Genomic DNA, 18,871 nt, shown 5'->3' on the forward strand with positions numbered 1-18,871 from the left:
GAGTCCATCTCATCTTCTCCTTCATCAAATTGTGATGTCTTTCTACCTAGCTTGGTCTATCAAGTTAATTTTTGTAAAATTTTAACGTAGAGATGAAATTTAGGAATCTCTGTACTATTTTTTTAGGGATATTGGGTTCTTTCAGCAATGCTTCCATTATTTACTTCTTGTTTCTTAAATGAATCTCTATAAAATTCTCATAATTAAATAAAAAAAGTTTTAAAAACGCAAAGGGAGTGGCCGAAACACATTTGGGCCTTGAATTGGGTTGGGAAAAAAAATTTGGCCCAAAACAAAATGGTAATTATCATTACCATACCATGCCAACCAAACTATTTGGCATGCCAAAATTCGGTATACCGAAAGTTTAGCACGGAAATGGTAATAGATTTTGTCATACCAAAAGTTTGGTATGATAATTGGTACATGGATTTTGATACGGTAATCTACCAATACCACCCTAGCTCAAATATCAAATTAAACATATCATGTAAACATAAAAGTTTTAACTAAAAATACAAGATGGGGAACGTTTAAGAGATGATTTAATTTGAATTTCATTTTATGTTTTTTTTTTTTCGTTTTGTTAAATTATGATATGAAGTGATCGTAATAATTTGTAACTCAATTAATTAAAAGTAGTTATCCTTATAGAGGACGGACCATGGCCCCTCTCTGATTTTTGTAAACCCTGATATTGTAGATTTAAAATATATATATAAATATAATATTGCCTATAGCCTTTAAAATATACGTGTATATTGCCTATAGTCTTCAAGGCTTTTTTGTTTTCCTCTTTCTAACCCTAGTCTATGTACCTGTAATTTTATATTTTTTTCATTTGCTTTCATTCTAATTTGTAAGCATCTGTAATTTTATATTTATATATTTTTTGTTTGTACTTTAATAATTTTTATTTTATTAGTGAAAGACAAAATTAGACGAATAGTCTTTTCATTTGAACACACGATTGATCAACCTTAATACGAAGCCTTGAGAAATTATGTCGTTACACAGCCTCCACATTCTATATTCTATAATAATTGAACAAAACCCGTCCTCTGGCCACATGGTAATATGGTATGCGCCTTTGACTGTAAATATACCATTTTTGTCATGGTCATATAATCAATCATCAAGTTGTCCAATGGTGAGGGGAATTGGGCGTATCGAATCAATAGGAAAGAGGAGAGACTCAAGGAGATTTATATTCCAAGTCCGACAGGAATCATCAATCAACTCCTTGACCAATGTTAGGTCACAACTTGCTAGCTTTGGAGTGAAGATGTGAAATGATCAAGGCAGAGGAATCCAACGATTCTCCTAAATATTAACCAAATCTCCACGACCGATCTAACCATTTCGATCCTCTAACTAAAATTTCTCTAGCGTCAATAATAGATACTTTTTCAGCAATACGACGTGTTTGGTTTTAGAGGAGCATTCAAAAACGACGACGTTGGAAATGAGAAATTTTTCATTGTGACCGGAACACGAGTAGTGTTAGATCCCACATCGTCTAAGGGAGTGGTCCTTATATGTATATTCTCATCCCTTCCTAGCCCGAGGTCTTTTGGGAGCTCACTGGCTTCGGGTTCCGTCGGAACTCCGATGCTAAGCGAGTAGCACACGAGAGCAATCCCATGATGGGTGACCCACTGGGAAGTTCTCGTCTGAGTTCCTAGAAACAAAACCGTGAGGACGTGGTCGGGATCCAAATCGAACAATATCGTGCTACGGTGGTGGAGCGGGCTCGGGATGTGACAAGTAGTACACCATGTGTTTTTATATAAGTGATGATAAATTTTATTTTTTAAGTTATTAATTTTTTTAGCATACATATTTCATCATTTGTATAGTAATATACAGTGTACCACTATGTGTTCCGATCATACTGAAAAATTTCTGGTTGGAAATTACTTTGTCTTAAGGACAAAAGCTACCAGAGGGTTTGGGTCTCAGAGACCCACACGCATACCATCCATGTCTCTTTCGTTCTCCTCGCATGAGTTTTCGAGACAATATTGTTATACACTTGTGACAAAAAAAAAACACATGGATCATCATCATCTATACCTGTAAAGTGGGATTAAAGGCAACATCTACAAACCAAAGGCTAATCACAGTCACATGTAACGGCATAGCAAAAAGCACAAATGTAGTAGCTGGACGGAAAATGTGATCAGATAATATGGTTAGCAAATATAATCCACTCATTGCTCCTTTGAGTTCTTAACACATTTCATCTAATCAAAAAGGAAAAATTGATATTGATGCCTGATGAATACGATAATACCTACATGTATCACTAGAAGGTAATCGGAAGAAATGAACAGGACAAGAACAATAATTTAAACTGCTCGAAAAAGGACCTTATTCGGGAAACTTTTGATTCACTAGTGTTCAATGATGTTTACAGAACCAAAGTGTGAGTAGTTGTTCTACCTATACCTCTCTCTTTACTATCTGGGTTTTATGGGCATTGCTAAGAATGATTCATCACATGGAGCAAGAATCTTGATCAATCCAGTACTTGTGATTCCAGAATTTTGGTTTCGGTTATCATGTGAATCAAAATACAAATGGCAGGCGTGCCATGCCATCAGCCACGAGCAAGGACAGCTCTCGGATTTTCATAGAGGCTGGAGTTCTTGCTCTGGAACGGCAACATTGACAGGCTTGTAGGGATTGGCTGTCCGTTGGCGTTGTCTCCATATAAACCAAAATCCAACAGCTGCTAATGCAATAACTAGAATTCCTAAAATTGATAAAACCACCAGATAATTTCGCTGCCACCATGACCTGTTCAATTTCGGGAAGAACAAAATATTACCAAAGAGGCTACTTATTATACCGTGATCTGTATATAGATTGCTAATTCGTTATCTATATGCCAACACTCATTTGAGAGACTCTGTTTTGATTATTGTATAGAAGAGGAAAGAATCAAATAAAGAAATAACGTGATCTCAGATAAAAAGTATCTTAGAAAGTGAAAAATATAACGTACCTTTTGTCCTTAGGCTCAACATGCCATCTGAGCAATTCATAAGTTCCAAACATAACAGGAAACTTCAAACGATGTTCGGAAAGCTTGGAAATTATATCCTGCAGGCAGAACAGATCATCAAGCTTGCAAACAGTTATAAACCTCAGTAGTGGCACAGTCACTAGCTGCAATTCATCAGGGGAAACTTACCAGCCCAGTTGTATTAGAAATACTGTCGGTAGAAGCTGCAGGAAATATGGCCCATTTAACAAGGGAATCATTTCCATTGGTAGTAAACTTCAACAAATGGACCTGAAATCATCAATTCGAAATTGAATACTTAAGCTATAAAACTTCATTATGAACAGATATATCAGTGCATGGTATTGAATTTGAACTGATAGTCAAAAAGTATAAAGCAAATATCAATTGAACGTTCGCATATGGTTTTTGCCAGACCTGTGATGTGTTAACTTCTAATTCCTGAGCTATGTATTCAGCTAGTTCTGTAATGTGGGGCTTCAAATCTGAGTAGCTGATGTTCAAAGACATATCAAATGTTATTTTTCCAACTTCCTGTTCACCTGATTCATCAAGGTTAACAGGTATTGTAATTCAATTGTCTTAAAAAATAAAACAAAAAGGGGTTGCAAATAGACATTGTTTCTTGTCCAAATACCGTGCAGCACAAAATATAATTCGTGTTGATACAAAAATAATTAGAAACAATTAACAGACGGTCCAAATATAAACCTTAAGTAGAGTAGAGTGTCCAGAAAAATATAATTTTCACTTCTATCTCGTTTTTCAACGAATGATTTGGGTAACAGGATAAATTCACCTAAATAACTTCTACGATGAGAATGATATAAAGCTAGAGAAATGTAGTATAAAAGCTACTCAAAAGGTTGCAAGTCTAAACTACCTGGAAGTACATAAGGTGGTGCTCCAGTTGGAGCTTCTGTAGTTGAATTCTTTTCATCTGAAGCAGGAGGCATTGGTAGAGGTGAAACAGATTCATTAAGTCTTTCCCACAACTCTGAACAATTGGTTTTCCAGAAACCAATCTTGGAATGCGCACGGTCATACATTACAAGAGTATTGCGGACAACAATTCCTATCAAGAAAATGAGAATTGTATGACAAAATTAATCGAAACTATTGCAAAACCTAAACGATTGATATAACATGAAACAGGGCAATACATGTACACGAACACATATACAAGTGGGACGAAGAATTATGGACCTTTCTAAAGCATATACCTCCTAAAAGAGTAGTTGGATCCTTTCCATTTTGAAAAATCCCCAGGCAATATGCACCACGGACCTTTGAATGCTTCATTAATGATAATGATATAACACAGTAGAAAAACAATTAATTAGTGACATAACCAATAGACAATCACAAAGTTCTATAAAACATAAAAAGTTACAAATTGTGTTTACATTTGCAAAAACATTATATTCAGAATTCAGAAAGGGTCAGAGCTTTTAAGTTCAATCACTTACCCTGAATAAATAATTTTCAGGAGATAGAGTCAACTTCTCGCCATTGCCAAATATCATGTCAACTTCTGGAAAGGTGTCTGATGGGTGGGAGACATCACTAAATCAACATTGAGAAATCATTAGAAAGAAACTTGAGCATTTATTGGTCGGACATTACTCACGATTTAATTGCAAAAATGTGGATTTTGCAATTGTGGCTTCAATAGGTTTTCTTATAATTTGGTTTCCACTAGAAAAAAGGCAATTAATTTATCTGAACAACAAATTAAACCTAGTACTGAATACCTTCCAGCAGTGGAAAAGCATATATCATTAAAATTTGGATCAGGGCCAGGGATTTGCTTGAGGGAATTAAGCTCCTTCATGATCTACACTCAATGAAAGAAGAAATTAAATAATAGAATGAAATACAAGATAACTAAACCTGCAATCAGCCAAAAATAAACACAGAGGGATTTTCTGGGAAACCAAAGTTTTTCAAATGCTAAGATTCATTTCAAATGAAGAAGTGCAAGTATTCCACCCAAACTAAAATTAAAATAGAATGGAGTTTCGAGTTAATCATACATAATAATTATTTCCTTTAACTCGGACAAGATCATCCTCTCTGTCAGTTCTAGTTGACCAAATGTTCATCAACTCAAAGTTTAAAAAGAGGTTCGCAATCATTATCATTTATAAATAATTGCAAGATATCATGTAAAAGATTGAGGATAAGCAAAAATATTTAATTATATGGTCATGTACGAAAATTAAGTCAAAATGTAATCCGAAGGGTAATTAATAAGGGCAAAAGAGAATCTTACAGCATCCTTAAATGCCAGAAATGCTGCTTCTGGTAGGTATGCATATGTTGTACCACTGTCCAAGACTGTTCCATGTTTTCTGTCAAAGACACTTGGATCCAAAGGCAATTGCTTTCCCGCAACATGCATCTCCTTCAAATCAATATTGTAGTATGGACTGTTGCCATCCCGAAACTAGAGTAAATGTGTGAGATGTATAGATTGTATTTTTTTAGGAAATTGGACATGTTGCAGTCTATGTAAGAGAAATTTTTCTAAACCACACACCTTCGTACTGGGTTTGAACGAGTGAAGACCATGTCTGATGGGGCTGAAAACCCACCAAGAACCATTGCACCTCCACCAATGTCCATTCCACCATAACATAATGAGAAAGAATCACTTATTACGCTTTTATCAACAAGTTGGTCGACCACACTTAGATCGCCACGGCCCAATCCCATTATGCCATCAGCAGGCTGGCTGTAAAGATCACCAGTTTCAAAATTTTCGCAACCAAAAACTGCACGTTGAGGTGGTAGTTCACTTTGATCGCCAAAGGATATAAGATCCTCACCAAGCACCCCACTGCTACTACTCATTTCGGCATATTGCCTCTCATAAATACAATTCACCCTCTCATTATCGCAAGTGCAATCTATGTTGCATTTGACAGCTTGGTAAGTGTTTGAGCCTTCTGGATCAAACTTGGGGTCCTGATCGAAAGTTAAAAGCACAACATTAATATAGTTACAACCTGAAATCTACCAAGTTTCCTCTGCACACAAAAGTACTTAGTGTTCAGGAAAGTTTTGTGGTAAACAGAAATAACCAACCTAGGGGTTGTTAATCTAACTATTGTTTTCAGTTATAGAGTGAACATGATCGACTGCCTTCATCCAAAATTTCCCAGTGAGTCTTCGTTCTAGTTTTTCCCCGTGATTATAACATCTTGGTATATGTTTCTTCTCGTTAACAAGGTGAGCATGATTTACATTAGCCCCATTACTCGGTGTAAAACTAAGGAGATCTGATCCCAGCCTCACAATGTAGCTAGCTGCAACGAGCGGTTTTGAAATCAACTCTATCCCAACATGCCGTTTCGAAATCAACTCTATCCCAACATTCCTATTTCACATCGCTATGTTTACACATTCAGATTCAGTAGTAGATGAAGCATGTGATGCAGCAGAAAATTACCTGGTGTCTGCCACACTGTTCGCAAGAAGAGCAAGGCACATAGGTCACAGTGCTCCCAGTATCCACAATTAGCGCAAACTTCTGCGGTGGCGTTCCGATCCAAAGCCGCGTCGTATAGTACCTGTCTCCGCCGCGGCCACCACCACCACCACACAAATTTCAATCCCAATCCAAATATTACCAATCACAAACTCAATCCGAAAATTAAAAGGAAAATTTTAGCGTACCCATTGCGGAGGAGATCGTCGTAGAGGCTCATGCGGGCGTTGGGGCGGCTGAGGGACTCCGATCTCCCGAGGAGGCGCCGGGGATTGGACGACGATGAGGTCCGGGACGACGAATTTGGAGTGGAGTGGTAGAGAGGTAAGACCATGGCTGGGAGTGAGTGGAGAATGAGGGCAGGGGTGCTGGGATTGGACGAGACCAGACACAAAAGCTCCATCTCTAAGAAGATCAGGAGGAGGACGGCGGAGATGGAAGCGGAGGTGGTGAGGTGGCGCACTGTTGCTGCCATTGGTGCAGCTGGAAGATGAGGAGTGGTGGCGGAGATGCCAGATCGGAAATCGAGTGAAATAACGGAGTTTTTTAAGAAAGGGAGGGAAGTCAGAGTCGTGCACGACCCCAAATTTAGTTATTTCAGTTTCTGACCAAATTACAATTACTTGGAGAGAAACAAGAAAATAATTTTCTTTTCTTTTTTATTTCCTTTTTTGTCAGTTAATTTGGTTTGTATGACGGGTTAGTTACATTAATACTTTCTGAGGTTTATCCAGTTTTCATAAAACTCTCTCACATTTAAGACATTACACTAACACTCCTCACGTTTTAGCTCACTTTCAAATAACCCCTTCAGTCAAAGTTCTACTAGTAAATTGACAACTTTACCCTTATAACTAATTAATTAAATAGAAATATATTTGTAAAAAAACATTGAAAATTTTAATTAAACATTAAAAGAGTAAATTAAAAACTTAAAAATAGAAAAGGAAAAAAAAAAAAAAAAAAAAGAGTAAACCTAAACCCCTTCCCCAATTCCACTCCCCACCGTTTTCCTTTCTCGTTGTCCCACCATTGCCACCTTAATCCTTTTCATCTCCCCTGCCCACCCTCACTACTCACCATCCCGTCACTACTTTAACAATTTTGTAGGCCAAAGCCATCCATGGCTTCTTCAATCTTTCTCTCATTCTCTTCCTTTCTCATCCCGCATCTTCTTCCTCTCAACAAAAACTCCACTGGGAGAGAGGTGAGTTCCCGGGCATCTCAGATACATCGACTCAGGTGACTTACAAAAAAAACCTTTACTCCTTCTGCTTCATCTCCGCTCGTTCCTCTTTGAAAAATATGAAGAATAAGGTGGATCGGAAGAACAATGCCAAGGCCTAGGTCAACACTGTCACCGAGGCCCTATCCGACACCATTAAGAAGAAGCAATGTCTTTATGCTCTTGAGGTTTTTGCCCTTCATCTAAAGAAAAATTAAGAAAATTTTCATCCTTGTCTGAACGATCTAACTTATGAGGCATTTTCTATTCTTAACCTTATGAAGACTCTCCCGCAATGCCAGCCTGATGTTTTGACTAACAGTAACTTGATAAAGGTTTGCATTTGATTTATTTGATTTTAAAATTTTAATTTATTTTTTAATGTTTAATTTATTTATTTTTAATATATTTCTTTATTATTTAATTAATTAGTTACAAGGGTAAAGTTGTCCATTTATTAGCAAAATTTTGACTTAAGGGGTTATGTGAAAGTGAATTAAAACGTGAGGGGGGTGTTAGTGTAATGTTTCAAATGTGAGGGGGTTTTGTCAAAATTCGATAAACCTCAGAAGGTGTTTGTGTAATTAACCCTTTGTATCACAAGCTGACGATAACACTTCATAATTTCTCGTATTCATTGACCCTTTTTTTTTTTTTTTTTTTTTAAATAATTCGAACATGAAAGGTTAAATCTTAAACAAAATTATCTTACTTTTTATTCGATTTTTTATTCAAGCGATATTTTAATAAGATTATCAGATTTCAATTGTTGATCTCACCAAACTCAAATATAAACGACGTAGCAATCATTATCATATATTAATTGATCATTTTGGCGCATTTCTCTTCTATAAAAAAGTTTTCTATGCGCGCCAAGCCAATTAACCGTTACGGAGGAAAACACCTTACACGTACATAATCTGTGTTATTGTTGACGATAGGAAAGCCTACAGTTACCCATAACCATTTAGCAAAATTTTCAGTACAATGCTTTTCTGTTATGGAGATCTTCATGGCCTCTTTAACTAGAAAAGTTAACTCCTACAAATTTCTCACCAGCCGGAATCGCAGCCAAAACAAAATACTCTTTCAGATTCCGAGCAGCAAATATATCTGCAAGGCACATCAAAATACAATGCAAGGCGGGAAAAGCAAAATGGTAAACCGATGCGTTTGTCCTGCGTCCTCTGCCCATAGGCCGGCTATTCTACACTACTGGCTACATGTACGGCTGGCGTTGAGACTGCATTCCACTGCCAGCGTAACCGCCATAATTGGATGGAGTAGCATTATAAGGGGCTGGTTTGACTCTGTCGTCCTGGGGGTAGTAATATAACCTTTGATCATTAGCTTGTGGAACATAAGCAGGCTGGCTGGGAACTTGGTAATCGTATGTGAGTGGACGCTGGGCATACCTCTCCAATATCCCACCATATCCCGCCCTATCACCAAAAACAGGTTGCCCGTGCCTAGCAGCAGCAGGGGCAGAGGTTGCAGCAACACCTGGCCCACGGTAACCACGCCATCTTCCACTGATTTTTTGCTTCTTTTGCTGTTGACGTTTAGATTCATTACTTCTCTTCTTATCAGCTTTGGATCGCTCTAGTTGATGGACCCTTTTCTGTAGTGGATCAAGAGGGTAGTCAGCCTCAAGCTTGAACTCTTGAACGCACCTTATTACGGCCTTCAGTGCAGCAAGCTCTTTTGCATTAACATCATCCTACATTTTATTGAAACAAAAACAAAACAAAAAATCATCAGAAAAGTTCTTTTTTACTGAAATGGTTTGCGTCTGTGGCTGACTAAAATATACCTGTGCACCAGTACCATCTCCTGTGTTGTCCCCTTGTGAATTTCTCCTCAAGTCTTTCAAGTACGTCTTTAGAAGTGGCACAAGGGGATAACTTTCAGTAAGCTGGAAGACATGAATAAAACGTACAGCATCAATTTGTTTCCCACTGCTGACCATTGATTCAACAAGACCTGCAAGAAACTATAGCACTTTAGAATAATCTGCTCCCAAAATCCAAAGGGCCCATCTTACCAGAGAAGAATTATCACTACGCAGCAAAATGAATGTTGCATCTATCCCTACTTCTCAACTAACATGATTTACTACCAAGGCCTAAAGGAATATAGCGTAAGGGACATCTTAAACAGAGCTTTAGCCCCCAGAGCGCATCAGGTCAGTTAGTTAAAAGATGACCAACCTGGCATTTTGTGTGTTAAACCAAGAGAGCGGCAGAGCTCAGGTGTCTGCCTGCGGTGAGCAACTGCAAGAACAAACTTGCAGAGTTCGTCTTCATCAAACTCAGAAGCAATCCTAAAAGTAGCGAGGAGCTGCAAGAATGCCTCTGCTTCCAATGAAATTCCATTGGCAGCATCAGTGCCGGCACTAGCCAACTTAGGCTTCCACTCATCAGCAATTGCTTTGGCTTGCTGCTTGGTGTCAGGGTTCAAAAGGTGATCAGCACCTGGGTCAACCTTTGCCAATAAGGCAGTCATGGCTTCCATAAACATTAGACAGGATCTGCGCATGCCCTGAAGGGCAGCATCCTTCTTACCCTCTGGTTGGTTAGTCTCATCCGGAGGGTAAAACCCCTCCAGTGAATCCAGCACCAATCGTGCTGGTTCACCTGCACTTTCTAGTGCAACAGAAAGTTCCTCACGAATAACATTTAGTTTTTTATAATTCTCAGTAGCATAATTCAGAAGCCCTTTTGCATCCATCTGCTCGCAAAATTGCATCAGTGCTGGGCGTGGCTTAACCTCAGAAGCCATACCCTCAGCATTATCACCTGTTTTATGAGGAAAATCCTCCTCTGATGAATTTGTATCACCAAGAGAGCTGCTTACCTTGCTGTTTTTGTTATCCCCATCATCCACAGGTTTTGAAGTTGTTGGCTGGTGAATGACTCGTGCCTCAAAAATAGCAGCAACAGCTGCATCTTTTAGCTTCTGCACTCGATCCAAAAGGTCTTGCTCTTTAGCAATAACAGCTGCCTCTCTCTCCGCAAGTGAAGCACAGGTTTCAGCTTCCTGCTCCGCAAATTTCTTCTCCTTGGCTTCGAGCTCTTCAAAATTCCTCCTCAGTGTTGTCTCAAGGTTGCGGAAATGCTCTTCAATTTCTTCCCACTGAACCCGGTCCTCAGAAGTATCATTGTGTGCATTTAGTTCCAGTAATGCGTCACCAAGCTGATCGATTAGAGAGCTTGGTGCATCACTTTCCAGAACTTGTTCCACATCAACCATGGTTAACGCAAATCTACACCTGTTTCAGGAGAGACAATGAAAACAAGAAAACATAAGCAACACTAGAGTGAAAGAGTACTCTTGTCAGGAGAACATGCAGAAATGCTCTCCTATGGCCCTAACAATAAAAACCAGACAATCCTTATAGTGAAATTAACCCTGCTGGGAGTAATGGAGTATCAATGACTCAAGCAGACATAAAACCCTGTAAAATCTCCGGGTGCATCAGGGTTTCAATTATTAGCAATATTTCTGATATTGAATTGAAAAACCGAATGGGCAAATAGTTCATTGTTTCGCATTCAAATTTCAAGATGCTCCCAGTCAAGGCATAGCAAGAAATATCAATGCTTTGTGTTAAAATTTTCTGATAAGACCAGCCAAACAAATAAAACTTTCATGGTCCAATCATCTCAATATTACCCCCTTATTTCAAATTGATTACAATAAGAACCCAAAAATAGTGTCCAACTCCAAACCCACAGTAATGTAATTACAAAACCCAGGAATTAAAAATTAAACGAAAAATATATTTTGCATTCAACCGCATGTACAAATTACAAACTAACATCATAAATTAAATAAACATCATGAGAGAGAGAGAGAAGAGAAATGTATACGAACCCTAAAAAATTACACAGTCCAAGGCGCAGAAGCAGGAAACTGAATTGAAACCCTAATTCGAGTGTTTGAATTGGGGAAATGGGCACTGAGTGAGCTCGCACTTACTTCTAGCAACGGACACAAACGAACCCTAAACAATCTATACAAAATTCTGGTTCAGGGCAGCTGGATGCAAACATCTCACATGATATTTCTCATGGATGTTCACTAGTATCTGATGGAGTTGCACGAGGTGCTTCTAAGGGTACCCCTGAACGGAAAACAACGCAAGCATCTAGCAAGGCAACGGGTAAACAGAGCGCTAAGAAGGGAAGTGTGCAAGCAAGAACTCCTATGAGACAATCAGAGAGGGGACAGATCAAGCAGTGTGTCCCAAAACCAATCTGGAATTTCCCAGATTGTGCAGCCTAGTGAGACAAAGTCCTATGGGCATGTGGATGGTTCTGTAAAACCATGAAAATTTCATACTTGGGACCGAGGCTGACTCTCGTCCCTCGAAATTTCATTGTTCCACTCCCTTCGCACAGGGTACACAACTATCGGAAACAGAACCTATTCCTAATATTTTGTTTGAGTCGAATCAAAGCATGCAAACAAGATACAAATTTTATTCCTAAAAGTTTCGTTTTCTCGAATTTTCTCGGAACCAAGCAAGTCGAAAAAGGAAGGAACAGCTAAACCCTACCTGAGAACGATTCATTGCAATAGAATCAGATTATCAAAATCTGCTCAAATTGCATAGAATCAGATGGAATTGCAGAGAACGTGTGGAGAGAAGACTCACCTGGAATTGCAGACGGAATTTGATCCCCACGAATCGATGTCGAGCTTTAATCCCCAAGAACCGAGCTTTGAACTGAGAATCGAGCTTTAACTGTCGAGAGAAGACACGGCGAGGTTGACGTCGAGGACTCGAGGGGAAGAGGAAGCCCGCGGGGTTAGGCGAGACGGCGTGGGGTGAGGGGAGCGAGTCAGCACGCAGCGAGGCGAGGGTTAGGGACTAGGGCTAAATGAAATACAAAACTGCGTCCTCTTACACGATTTCGGTTCGGTCCAGTTCGGTTAGGTTTCTCAACTCTTAAAATGAAAACTAAACTTATCGAAATCGGTTAGGTTCGACTTTTCTAATTCCGTTTGATTTTTTTTCACTGTTGATTTTTCCGCTTTGATTTGGTGTTCGGTTTGAACCCACTCCTACTGGGCCCCGTTTCTTCTCCAAAATATTTGGACTCGGCTTCTTTACCCTTCCACTACTCATAGACTCATATCCTCTTCTATTTTGTACGATTACGGTTAAATCACGTCAATATTTTATATTGATTTTTTTTTTTTTTATAGAGATAATAAGACAAAAAGCAATAGTGATATAAAATGTTGACGTGGCTTAACCGTGACCGCACAAATAGGAGAGGATATGAGTGTATGAGAATTGGGAGAGCAGAGAAGCCGAGTCCAAAATATTTAAACCCGCTCTGTACTCGTCCAGACCCTCAAGCTCAAGGCCCGTTTGCCCACCCTAGTTGCAAACTTTTTCTTTATCAAACAATAGATTTGTTAGATTAGATGTTAGATTAAGAGCTAACAGAGTTTGAACTCACGCTATGGTGCAAGAGCAACGTTTCTCTCCACCACTATGGTAGAGGACTACTTGCCACCCTAGTAACAAACTTACTTGAGACAAATCTAAAATCATTAATACATTCACTTGTAGTGAAGAAAATAAACAAACACTGTTTTGCAAAGAAACACTAAAATGGTCATCATTTAATTTAACAGTCATATGATTTCCGTTTCAAATTAGGGTGATTTTTGGTAAACAAGATAGTAGAAGAAAGATCGAAAAAATAGACAGTTGATTCTTGTATTCATTATGTCTGACACTGAATTGAGCACTACAAAATGTGTGCTAAAAAATGCGTGTATGTTTTATTGTTTTGTTTATCATAGAAAGATATTATTGATTTTTTATTTATTTTTTTATTTATTTATTTATTTTTATTTTTTTTGTCAAAAGAAAGATTTGTTAGTTTTGCAAACAATTGGCAGCAGAGAATCCTGTGAGCCAAGTCACTGAAAGGCCCAGGTTACGCCATATTTTAGGGTTTAACGATAGAGAAGGTGATTCTGTCGTAGGAGAAGAGAACTCGATGGCAATGGCGTCTCTCGTTTCAATGAAACTGTCTTCCTCCTTCAACACGCGACCTCTTTCTCCTTCTCGTTTCCCCTCCTCTATTCACAACAACGGCATACGAACTCTTACCACCTCTGCGGCTCCTCGGGCAACGACGAAGGAGCTCAAAAAATCCATCAGTAACCAATCCGACTTCGGACTAAGAATGACGAAGTAGTTGTTTCTCAACCAAGGGGCCAAAGAGAGGAACATGGTGTACTCGCCGCTTTCAATCCACGTCGTGCTGAGTCTGATCGCGGCCGGTACAAAGGATCCCGCCGAGAAAGAGTTGCTCTCTTTCCTCAATGCCTAGTCCACCGCCGACCTCAACTCCCTTGCCTCTGGTATTTGCCGACGGGTCTCCCAGTGGCGGGCCTTTTTTGTCCTTCGCCAATGGCCTCTGGGTTGACAAGTCGCTCCCTCTCAAGTCTTGTTTCAAAGAGGTGATGGACAGTTTTTACAAGGCGGCTCGAAAGGAAGTGGATTTCCAGACCAAGGCTGAAGAAGTGAGAGTTGAATCCGTGGGGGCCCGAAACGAGACTCGAGGCGTGATCAAAGGGGTTCTTTCTCCTGGGTCGGTTAACAGCATAACAAAGGCTCATCAATTTGCGAATGCATGGTACTTTTAATGCATTGAAAGCAAGTGTGCCTTTCACCTCTTCTCAATGACAGATCATCAGTTAAGGCATCCTCCATGACCAGCTACGAGGGCCAATATGTCGAAGCCCTTGACGGCTTCAAGACCTTAAAGCTCCGATACAGAAAAGGAAAAGCTGAGAAAGCTGAGTTTCTCCATGTGCTTGTTTCTTCCGGATGAAAAATGACAGGCTGCCCGCTCTGGTTGATAGGGTTTGTTCCGAGCCCGGCTTCTTGGATCGCCATGTTACAAGCCGGGAAGTTGAAGTGGGCGACTCCAGAATTCCAAAGTTTATGATTCTTTCCAGTTTTGAAGCTTCTGAAATTCTCAAGGAATTATGACTGTTGCTGCCTTTCAATGTTGATCCATACAAGGCAGGTAAATTGACAGAGATGGTGGACTCGCCTCCGGGTGAGGTCCCTTTTGTTTCTAGTATATTTCATCAATCCTTCATCGAAGGTAACAAACAAGGATTGCTTTTATAATTCAAAAGCAATTTTTAATTTCTCCACCAAATGGAGGCGGAAATGCTTTTGATTATCTGATAACGCTATTACCTTTCCAAATGCAATCTCAAACTCATCATGTCCTTAACTATGGCTTGAAATAAGGAGAAAACCAATGAAGTACATAGTATTATCACATGGCTAATTCCAATATCGTTCCAAGTTAACTTAATACAACGTTGCAGCTACAGAACTATGCTACTACAAGTATATGCAGTCCGACAACCATTGAGGATGCGGCGATTACAAATACAGCATGATTCTCTTGCAATTTCAGTCAACATTGGTGATTACTTAGCTCACTGTATCATCGATCTCTTTGATCCGCAACAGCTTGAAAAGTTGATCCCCCGCAAAACAAGGTAAACTATAAATGCTACATACCCTGAGGTAAAAGCAGACACTCCGACACTAAACAACCAACCAGTTACTTCAGAGGCGAAGAAGTCGAACAGAAGGTATCCATTGATTACCATCACCAGGGCTGCCACAAGCCATGCAACCATCTTCACAGAAAATAAAAAAAGATATGAGCATTCTAACGCATACACAATATAATAAAGAAAGACAAAGATAAGGGAAGAACAGCTTGAACACATCGTACTGTGATTAACTTATCAACATTCAATTCATATGGAGACAATGAATTCAATTCATGGAGACAATTTCTTTTCTCAACCCCCTAAGCAAAGGTAAAAAGGATGAAAAGAACAACATTCGACCAGGCATTCGAGAACACTTGATGAAAAGCTCGAATGCTAGCACAACCACTAAATTAGTCCTCTAAAATGCTATTCTATGATCAAATCTGCAGCAAATAGCCAAGAATTATCTTACAATTAGACTACATGGACAGTCACCATATTGTCCTATTCTGTGTACAAGTATATGGCACATTATCGAGCCCATAGGAGCAGTGAACTCATTATTGCGGTTTACTAGTTCATAAGAGAAACCTAGCTCTAAAACTTGGTCCACCTAAAGAGACGTAGCTGTAATCTATGACTTGATAATACATAAGTTGTACCAAATCACAAAACAATAATCTCATCAGAAATAAAAGGGAAAAAGTAAAAGCAAAATATAGCATTTGGGACAACACCAACATATGACATGATTAACCCGACTACATAACTGATGGCATGTGTGCTCTGCTCACACACATTCTAATTTGATTCATTTGCATCAATACAGAAAGTTGAAATGCAAATGCCATTATTGACCTTATGGCCTTACTGCAGAAGAAAGGAAATAACAACATACCTTGAGAACAGTACCAACTTTAAAAGACCCCATGAGTTGCTCGTTTGACACCAAGAAAAGCAGGGGAATAAGTGCAAAAGGGATCTGAATTGACTGTAATACATTAAGCCACTCATTCAGAACATCCAATGTGTCCTCCGAGGTATCAAATACAAGAGCGACTATTATAGTTGGGATAATTGCACAGCTTCGTGTAATCAATGCCCTCATCCATTTTTTCAATCTCAAGTCTAAGAAACCTCCCATTATAAACTGCCCGGCATAGGTACCTGTAATAGTACTACTCTGGCCAGCTGCCAATAACCCGATACCCCAAATGTACAAAATCGGGAACAACCCGCCCCCATACTTTTCTTGGAGATACTGCCCCGCATTTACAAGGCCTATCCTATCTGCTATTTGCGTACCATAAAACCCCTTGGCAAACACGGTGGTAACAAATAGGTTGATGACGAAGGAGATGACAAGAGCGATGGTTGACTCTATGGAGTAGTAATTCAGAGCTTCTTGAACTCGTCCCTTCTTGCTGTGATCAACCTCCCTTGACTGTACTAAAGCTGAGTGCAAAAATACATTGTGAGGCATAATTATGCAACCCACAACTCCAACAGCCTGCTTTATTGTTCGGGAGCTAAGTTTCGGGACAATTATACCTAGAAAGAGGAAAACAAATGACAGTTAATTATATGCAGAGGAACATTGCAGTATGTTTGTTCGAAATTTTGTGGCCTCAAACCACGGAAACTGTTTAAAATGTATAAACTCGGAGTAAGTCGAATACCAATCAGAAGTTCAGTGCCGCTAGGCTTTGCTTCACCGAACATCCACGCAAATGAGAGCGCCATTGTTGCAATTAGAACCGCGAAAACTGCTTCCAGCTTCCTCACTCCATAGTTCTCGAGAAACAGGAAGATGAAACTTAACATGCCAACAAAATAAAACAGTTTGAAGTTAACACCTATAATAGCTGCAAGTTAACCTTGAAGTTTCGGTTCAGTTCAAATACAATGTAGGAAAAGCAAGAAACTTCAGGCTCGGATCATCAGAAATTTTAACCTTTTGAACCTCAAAACCAAAAACATTTGTCAGTAACAAATACATAAATTTCCCAGGCAGCCAAAAAGAGTCAACAGACAGACTAAGAACTTCAAAAAATATAGGATAATGCTAGGAAGAACAGATTTTTAAACCAAAATTACAAATTAAATGATATGTCATTAATAGCAAATAAGCACGTTAATCAGTTTTTAAATAATAATCTAATCATCCGCTATCACGTCATTTGTTTTACAAATTTGGTTTAATAATCCAGCAAAGTCTTTACGAATTTTCTGAAAATTGGTAAATCAAACTCAATTTCAAAAACCCAGAAAAATTCAACGAAAACGATCCAAAAACACAAAAAGGGTAAATTCCAAAAGTTTACCAATCCAAAGCTGTTATGACGACTCCAGACCAGAGCGGCAAAGCCCCATTACTCAAAATCTTAATAGCAATCGCACTCCCGATCACCTCCTGTATATCCGCCCCAATCAGCGCCAGCTCCGCCATCACCCACAGCACCATCCTCGCCCACGTCGGGTACTCCTCCCTACACAGCTCCGCCAAGTGCCGCCCAGTCGCCACCCCGAGCCGAGCCGACAGCAGCTGCACCAACAGCCCCATCGCCGTCGCCCACATCAGCAGCCACAGCAGCGAGTTCCCAGCTATCGCCCCCGCCTGAAGATCACCCTCCAAATTTCCCGGGTCCAGAAACGCAATACTCATCAGGAACCCGGGTCCGGTAAACAGCCACAGCTTCTTCCATGAAAACGGCGGCGTTTGGCAGTCGTCGTCTCCGGCCTCGTTGATCCCCACCACGTGGACCTTATCAGCCTCGTCGTAGGCCGCCTCGGTAAGGTCTCGGTCCGAGTCGAGTAAGAGTGGCTTCGAGTGGTCGTGAGTCGAAACCATCCCGCCGTTTGGTGTATGACTTCCCTGCGGGCGGTTGTACGAGTGTCTCGGTGCGCTCGCGGGAAGGTCGCTTGCCTGTTTGTTGGCTGCTGCTCTGCTTATCCCTTCAACTCAGAAATGAAGCTCTCTGAAAAGTGCCAGTCCCTCTCCTTCCTTTCCTCCTCCTTTTTATTTCTTTTGCTTTTCACTTTTGTTGTAATTTTTTTATGAGACTTTTAATTTATAAATGTTTTGTCCAATTTCTCGGTGGGTTTTGTATTTCCAAAAATAGTTTTTTATTTACCAACAATAATGTGCCACGTGGATTTGGAGATGATCTGCAGACACTGTGATGGCACACGTCGTGATGCTTTCATATGCTACTAGGATTAATTTTGCTTACACTAGCTTAATTAATTATCAACATAATGTCGACATTTCTTTTGAGTAAGAATAGATCATCTTCAATAAAAATGTCAAATTATAATTAATGATTGATGTGGTAATTTGAAATCTTATCAATTTTTACTCCTAATCACAAAGACTTCAAATCCAGTTAGTGAATGACATTTTGGTTGAAATGATTTTTTATGTTAAACTTGCACGGTGAAATCTTCACTTAGGTTTTGACATCTTCTTTGGAGATGCTCTAATATTTCATAAAAAAAACTCTCTCCCCTCTCTCTTTCCTCCTCCCAAACCCTAAATCTTCAACTTCTAGGCCACCGGCCCCTTGCT

The 18,871-nt window shown here is 39.5% G+C and overlaps 3 protein-coding genes and 1 pseudogene across 3 annotated transcripts; 1 reads left to right on the plus strand and 3 right to left on the minus strand.

Moving 5' to 3' along the window:
• Positions 1-2,166: 2,166 nt before the first annotated feature.
• Positions 2,167-7,200, minus strand: LOC137748400 (aspartic proteinase nepenthesin-1). Its single transcript, XM_068488547.2, has 12 exons — positions 6,713-7,200; positions 6,486-6,606; positions 5,574-6,001; positions 5,307-5,463; positions 4,786-4,868; positions 4,501-4,597; positions 4,255-4,327; positions 3,915-4,106; positions 3,449-3,573; positions 3,200-3,301; positions 3,011-3,108; positions 2,167-2,802 (listed from the first exon to the last, which is right to left on the minus strand). Exons 1-12 carry the CDS (start codon positions 6,997-6,999, stop codon positions 2,634-2,636), a joined length of 1,932 nt encoding a protein of 643 aa, XP_068344648.2. The 5' UTR covers positions 7,000-7,200; the 3' UTR covers positions 2,167-2,633.
• A 1,474-nt stretch (positions 7,201-8,674) lies between these two features.
• LOC137747287 (FRIGIDA-like protein 3) lies at positions 8,675-12,837 on the minus strand. Its single transcript, XM_068487373.2, has 4 exons — positions 12,410-12,837; positions 9,960-11,020; positions 9,563-9,732; positions 8,675-9,469 (listed from the first exon to the last, which is right to left on the minus strand). The coding sequence occupies exons 2-4, from the start codon at positions 10,999-11,001 to the stop codon at positions 8,969-8,971; spliced, it is 1,713 nt and encodes a 570-aa protein (XP_068343474.2). The 5' UTR covers positions 11,002-11,020; positions 12,410-12,837; the 3' UTR covers positions 8,675-8,968.
• Positions 12,838-13,778: 941 nt separating this feature from the next.
• LOC137747290 (serpin-ZX pseudogene) lies at positions 13,779-14,917 on the plus strand (annotated as a pseudogene).
• A 122-nt stretch (positions 14,918-15,039) lies between these two features.
• LOC137747289 (metal transporter Nramp3.2) lies at positions 15,040-18,378 on the minus strand. The gene is made up of 4 exons (XM_068487374.2): positions 17,628-18,378; positions 16,983-17,119; positions 16,202-16,854; positions 15,040-15,444 (listed from the first exon to the last, which is right to left on the minus strand). The coding sequence occupies exons 1-4, from the start codon at positions 18,152-18,154 to the stop codon at positions 15,238-15,240; spliced, it is 1,524 nt and encodes a 507-aa protein (XP_068343475.2). The 5' UTR covers positions 18,155-18,378; the 3' UTR covers positions 15,040-15,237.
• Between the last annotated feature and the right edge of the window lie 493 nt (positions 18,379-18,871).

The sequence above is a fragment of the Pyrus communis genome, chromosome 2 (assembly GCF_041283825.1).
Source record: "Pyrus communis isolate YQ-2024b chromosome 2, ASM4128382v1, whole genome shotgun sequence".
In the NCBI taxonomy this organism is placed as follows: Eukaryota; Viridiplantae; Streptophyta; class Magnoliopsida; order Rosales; family Rosaceae; genus Pyrus; species Pyrus communis.